Source organism: Rhopalosiphum maidis, chromosome 1 (assembly GCF_003676215.2).
Source record: "Rhopalosiphum maidis isolate BTI-1 chromosome 1, ASM367621v3, whole genome shotgun sequence".
Classification (NCBI taxonomy): Eukaryota; Metazoa; Arthropoda; class Insecta; order Hemiptera; family Aphididae; genus Rhopalosiphum; species Rhopalosiphum maidis.
The window spans coordinates 75243863-75251455 of record NC_040877.1 but is presented as its reverse complement, the minus strand read 5'-3'; the positions used below and the strand labels follow the sequence as shown (position 1 = coordinate 75251455).

The 7593-nt window shown below is 26.2% G+C and overlaps 1 protein-coding gene across 1 annotated transcript; it reads left to right on the top strand.

Annotated features, from left to right (window-relative positions):
* Nucleotides 1-3812: 3812 nt before the first annotated feature.
* Nucleotides 3813-5632, top strand: LOC113549961 (chromobox protein homolog 3-like). Its single transcript, XM_026951504.1, has 2 exons — nt 3813-4062; nt 5170-5632. Exons 1-2 carry the CDS (start codon nt 4052-4054, stop codon nt 5630-5632), a joined length of 474 nt encoding a protein of 157 aa, XP_026807305.1. The 5' UTR covers nt 3813-4051.
* The last annotated feature ends 1961 nt before the right edge of the window (nt 5633-7593 follow it).

Sequence of the window (7593 nt, the reverse complement as noted above, 5' to 3'; positions counted from 1 at the left end):
AAGAATGGATGGAGTGTAGCAATGCTAAATCTTCTTGTAAAGCTTTCGGGTGTTTTCATAAAAAGCACATAGAAATCACTTGTTACTTTAATTAATAATTCGATCTATAAGTAAATATATTAGCCTATAATCTTCATTTAATCTATTGAAATCATTATTACCATGTTTATTAGGTATGCATAATTTTATTATCATTTTTTTCCAGAAAAAGAACGATATTCATTACTTTCTAATAAAGAATATGCAATTAATTACACAAGAAGAATACTGGAGTCTAATAAAGCTAAACCATCTAGTAAAAAAATTGGATTTTGTCATAATAAGAGCATAGAAGTCTATCATTATTTTAAGTAATAATTTGTTCTCTATGTTACTATTTTAGCCTATAAATATCATTATATTTATTGAATTTACTATCAATAGATTTACCAGAAACCACTTACTTAATCATCATTCTTTGTCTGTTTCTGAAGGATATTTCTGACTTCCCAATAAAGCTTATGCAATTAATTACCCAAGAAGAAAGGCTTGTGTGTAATCATGTTAAACTATAGCCTAAACATATTGGTTGTTTTATGAAAATAGCATAGAAGTCTATTGTTATTTTAATTAATAATTACATGTATAAGAAAACAAATTAGCCTATAATCTTAATTTAATTTATTGAAATATTTATTGTCAGGTTTGTTATTAATACCTAATTATCTTATTATTTATTTTTCCAGAAATGAACTAAATCCATGACTTCCTAATAAAGCTTATGCAATTAATTACACAAGAAGAAAGCCTTGTGCGTGATAATGTTAAAGTATCTCTTAAACATATTTGGTGTTTTCATGAATATAGAATAGAATTCTATTGTTTTTTTAATTAATAATTATTTCTGTATGTTAATATTTTAGCCTATAAATATCATTATATTTATTGCATTTACTATCAATAGATTTACCAGAAACAACATACTTAATCATCATTCTTTGTTTGTTTCTGAAGGATATTAATGACTTCCAAATAAAGCTTATGCAATTAATTACCCAAGAAGAAAGACTTGTGTGTAATAATGTTAAACTATATCCTAAACACATTGGTTGTTTTCATGAAAATAGCATAGAATTCTATTGTTATTTTAATTAATAATTACATGTATAAGAAAACAAATTAGCCTATAATCTTAATTTAATTTATTGAAATATTTATTGTCAGGTTTGTTATAAATACCTAATTATCTTATTATTTACTTTTCCAGAAATGAACTAAGTTCATGACTTCCTATTAGGGCTTTTGCAATCCACTGCTCAAGAAGAATGGATGGAGTGTAGCAATGCTAAATCTTCTTGTAAAGCTTTCGGGTGTTTTCATAAAAAGCACATAGAAATCACTTGTTACTTTAATTAATAATTCGATCTATAAGTAAATATATTAGCCTATAATCTTCATTTAATCTATTGAAATCATTATTACCATGTTTATTAGGTATGCATAATTTTATTATCATTTTTTTCCAGAAAAAGAACGATATTCATTACTTTCTAATAAAGAATATGCAATTAATTACACAAGAAGAATGCTGGAGTCTAATAATGCTAAGCCATCTAGTAAAAATATTGGATTTTGTCAACATAAGAGCAAAGAAGTCTATCATTATTTTAAGTAATAATTTGTTCTCTATGTTACTATTTTAGCCTATAAATATCATTATATTTATTGAATTTACTATCAATAGATTTACCAGAAACCACTTGCTTAATCATCATTCTTTGTCTGTTTCTGAAGGATATTTCTGACTTCCCAATAAAGCTTATGCAATTAATTACCCAAGAAGAAAGGCTTGTGTGTAATAATGTTAAACTATAGCCTAAACATATTGGTTGTTTTATGAAAATAGCATAGAAGTCTATTGTTATTTTAATTAATAATTACATGTATAAGAAAACAAATTAGCCTATAATCTTAATTTAATTTATTGAAATATTTATTGTCAGGTTTGTTATAAATACCTAATTATCTTATCATTTATTTTTCCAGAAATGAACTAAATTCATGACTTCCTATTATGGCTTTTGCAATCGACTGCTCAAGAAGAATGGATGGAGTGTAGCAATGCTAAATCTTCTTGTAAAGATTTCGGGTGTTTTCATAAAGAGCACATAGAAATCACTTGTTGCTTTAATTAATAATTCGATCTATAAGTAAGTGTATTAGCCTATAATCTTCATTTAATCTATTGAAATCATTATTACCAGGTTTATTAGGTATGCCTAATTTTATTATCATTTTTTTCCAGAAAAAGAACGATAGTCATTACTTTCTAATAAAGAATATGCAATTAATTACACAAGAAGAATGCTGGAGTCTAATAATGCTAAACCATCTAGTAAAATTATTGGATTTTGTCATAATAAGAGCATAGAAGTCTATCATTATTTTAAGTAATAATTTGTTTTCTATGTTACTATTTTAGCCTATAAATATCATTATATTTATTGAATTTACTATCAATAGATTTACCAGAAACCACTTACTTAATCATCATTCTTTGTCTGTTTCTGAAGGATATTTCTGACTTCCCAATAAAGCTTATGCAATTAATTACCCAAGAAGAAAGGCTTGTGTGTAATCATGTTAAACTATAGCCTAAACATATTGGTTGTTTTATGAAAATAGCATAGAAGTCTATTGTTATTTTAATTAATAATTACATGTATAAGAAAACAAATTAGCCTATAATCTTAATTTAATTTATTGAAATATTTATTGTCAGGTTTGTTATTAATACCTAATTATCTTATTATTTATTTTTCCAGAAATGAACTAAATCCATGACTTCCTAATAAAGCTTATGCAATTAATTACACAAGAAGAAAGCCTTGTGCGTGATAATGTTAAAGTATCTCTTAAACATATTTGGTGTTTTCATGAATATAGAATAGAATTCTATTGTTTTTTTAATTAATAATTATTTCTGTATGTTAATATTTTAGCCTATAAATATCATTATATTTATTGAATTTACTATCAATAGATTTACCAGAAACAACTCATTTAATCATCATTCTTTGTCTGTTTCTGAACGATATTAATAATTTCCTAATAAAAATTATGTAATTAATTGCACAAGAAGAAAGGCTTGAGAGTAATAATGTTAAACTATCTTATAAATATTTTGAATTTTCTCATAATAAGTGCATAGAAATCAATGGTTAATTTATTAGCGACTCATTAAATTCCTGAATTCACTCAAAAGATTGTTTTGTTGGTCTGATTGGTGTTGGTCTGTACCGATACGTTTATTAGTTTCAGTTCAGTGTTTACAGAGAAACCGGCAAACAGCTTTAAAAATATTCATATTCATATAATTTTATTTAAAAACGAAAATTTTCGTTTTTGTTATTGCTGAATGAAAAAGAGTTTTTGGACGTTTTTCTTCTCAAAAGTTTTACAGAAAACTCTTTGTCATTTTAACAAAACTTTGGGTTGAGTCGTTTATAGTTATGGATTCACATATTTACTGCAGGTTGATTCATAAAAAAAATTAAAAAAGTTAATTAAACGAGTTCATTTTTTGAAAGAACATGAACGAATTCATTTTTTTAGCGAACGTTCCGAACACTATTTTTCCATTAAGTGAGCAGGTGTAATGTTTGTATTTTTTATTCTATAGTAATAAACAGTGACCTTTTTAAAAAAAAAAAAATTGGCGGGCTGGTATCGTGCATTCCATTTCGATGATAAAGGTGTTCCCAATATCATGCCATATACCGTCAAGCTTGGCGCTTCGAAATAAAGAAAATGAAAATGAACAGGTGAGCGTCGCTTCTATTGTGTTGTATGGTGTTAACCTAACCTAACCTAACCTAATCAATGTCGTTGGCGGGAATACCATTTTTTTTCTGTTACAAACACACTGTCGATAGTGTTGGTACCTCTTGGTATCTGTTGTTTGTCTTTTGATGGTGCCCAGTTTTCTTTCATTTACTTGGATCCCGCCACACGGTTGACATCTCCAACGCCGTAAATTCATTTCAGATATTTTCATTGACAAGTCTTCGATATGAATCCCAGGTGAGTAACAACTATAATATTTATGTACATGTACGAGCTTCCGATTTTCCGGTAACTCGGTTTTTATCCGCTGTTTTCATTGTTTGCAAATGTTATCCGTCCCCATATAATCTGCACATGACTGAGGTCTGAATTGTTTTATTCGAAAAAAATCTTTACCTTGTAGTTCATCGGTTATTTTGGCGTCGTCGCCGCCGATATCATTATCCAAATGTAGGTAATGGTTGTTATACGTAAATGTTCGATCGTACAAATAATATATCACGAAATCCTTTTCGAATTTTTAATGGGTACCTACCTACATCAACAATATTCTAATCGCGTAACTTTGTGTCAACTGTCAGGATCGACTAATTGGTTGACAATTTATCGTCGAAGTCACGTTATCATAATCTATCAAACGAACAAACAGTGATAAAAAAACTATTTTTCACTGCATGCATATATACATCAGACATGAATATGTCTTATAGCTACTAACTAATTTACATAAATTGCCTCTACGAGTAGTTCATAACGTCATGTTAATGTTCTCCATGTCGCACAAATTTATAGAACAACCCCGGCCGGCTTATCCATAACACATACATGTCAAAATAGTTCTGATTTGTCTGCTCTACTGTTGGTTTAATAAATAAGACACTACACATCTATTACGCATATTCGTTTCATGTTTTTCCATTAGTTATGTGATTCTGCCATCTTTTTATGTATACTTCATAATATTTCACGGATATTAGTAGAATAAAAATTGTTGGATTTCTGTCCACTTGACAAACTTATTTTTACAATGATGATTAGATGAGGAATTTATTTTGTTCGAGAAACATACAATTTTCATTTCATAATTTTAATTCTTTTTTTATATAATATTAAACATAAGTAACTAAAACAATGTAGTGAATCATGAGCATAATATTCTGTCTATAATAAAAATAATATCAAACAAATTATATGATTTGTAAGAAATAACACTTATAGAGGTTACACAAATACAAAAAAAAGTTTAGGAACACTGGTAGTCATCTGCAGTAACCTATTTTAAATGTATGATAAATCTGTTTTGATGTTTTAATTATCAACCTTTTTAATGTAATTTTATTACAGCCGAAACAAAGTCACTAAAAATGACAAAAAATCTAATTCTAATAACAAAAAACAAGAAGAGGAAAACCAGGTGTATGTCGTTGAAAAGGTTTTAGATAAATGTGTAAGGCATGGCAAGGTGGTATACTTTCTCAAATGGAAAGGTTTCAGTGATTCGGAAAATTCTTGGGAACCTATTGAAAATCTTAATTGTGATGACTTGATCAACATTTTTGAACGTGAAAGAAAAAGCAAGACATCGAATTCAATTGATTTAGAATCTTCTGATGAGTCTGACAATAATAATACTGAGGAGCAGAAAGTAGCAGAAAAAGTTGTGGCTGTTGATAAACTGCATGGCCAGATTGTATATAATATTAAATTTAAAGGAATTAAAGAACCTGTGGTAGTAAAAAATAATACTGCTGAACAATTATACTCAAAACTCATTATCAAATACTATGAAAGTTATTTGTTTGAATAAAATAATTAACTGTTTTAATGTGAATAAAGATAATGAATTGAACTTTTTTTTTTATATCAAATCCTATAGTAAATATCTTGAATTATTTTATTTTTTTATTATATGTGACAGGTGTGCTTTACAGATAAAAATAATTACTATTTTTATTTTACTGATACAATTTAATAATAGTGTATTCTTAAAATGTGTTAATATTTCAATTTATGTTGATAAGTAACTAATTAATTATGGATTTTTTCATTATTTATTTGTTTAAATTGTCATGCAATAGTAAAAAATATACATATATGCTAATTTAAGTTTATTTACTTTGTATTTGGTTGTCTAAAATCTAGATTAAACATTCAATACTTATTTTATTTTAATAATTAAAGCATTTTTTATCATTTCTTATCTTTTATTTTTATTAGACAAAACCCTAGTACTTTAGTATCATCGATTTTTTTATATTATTTATATACATGAATATCTAATATGCTCAAACATGCTGATTTTCTAGCAAGTGTCTTTATAAATATTTTTATTATTTCAGCCATTTCAGGTCATCAAAATATACTGATTTGTACTCAGCATCTAGCTTTTAACACAACTTCAAATAATTATTATCTTATTTAATATTTTATATTAATTTTAGTGGTAATTGTAGTCAAATTTATACAATACTATGATTATGTGTTTTAATTGTAAGTAATTTGACAAAATTTTTAAATATGTATTTTACAAGAAGATTCAAAACAAACTACATATTCATATTCTATAATTGGTTGTTTATAATAATTAAATAATAAGAGTGTCTAAAATTGAATCTAGTTATGTGTGATGCATGATATTAATGATACATTGTTATTGCTCAATTAAAATTTAAGAGAATTACCTAAAAATCAGAATAAAATAGGAGCATGTTTAATTAATCACTAAGAAGTTAGACCACTATTTTAGGTATGAAAAAAAAATAGATATATGTATATTATATATTATATACATTTAAAAACTAATTTGTTCATGTTCTAAGATGAATTCCATCTTTAATTCCACCTGCTTTTTTGTACCAATATGTCAGCACATAGATTTTGAGCGAAGCATATGCCTAAAATCTGAAATTTAAAATAAAATAAAATTAATACAAATATTTATTTTAAAATAAGAATGTTATACTTTGAATTAATAGCAAATTAAAAACATTTCAATAATAATTTGTTTTTAAAACATGCACATACTTTGTAATTTTTGTATCAATATCACTATTAAAATTTCTGCAAATAACAGCCAAAAAATCTAATGAAATTTATCAGAACTATCAAATATTAAATATGTATAATTTCAATTGCACCACAAAAATAAAGAATTTGTCGAGAAACAATGATATAAAGCTTCCGATATGTATGCATGACAATAATAAAAATGTTTATCTATAATTAAATTATATTTTTATTTGTTTAAATTGTTATTGTAAAATTTCTTTATATTAGGTATATTATTTTTTTTCTTTCATAAATATTTATCAAATAAACAGTATAAAAGGATTTAATATATTTTTAAATATGTACTGTGCTTTGATTAATATTATAAACTAATATCTAAAATCAATAAGTTAAGTTTATTTAATTAATAAATAAATAACCTACCTGTCCCGTAATTATGCAGCGATAGTTTCGTTTCAGAGATAGGTAATGGGCGTATTACTGAATAAGGTCTGCTGCAACTGGCACAGCGGCGGTGATGTGGACGCACAAAGCCATCTCTGAAGTGTTGTATAAGTTTTATTTTCTGTGTAGCGTCCTTATCATATTATTAATAATAATTTTAAAGTAGTCTTGTTATTGTTATCACTTATCAGTTTTTATTTACACTGTGCAATCAGTGACTGATTACCAGTCTTCGAAAACGACGAAAACTACAGACTTGAACTTCTATTCTAAAGAAATCTGTAGCGAAAACACATTGAATGCGTATTGCGTTAT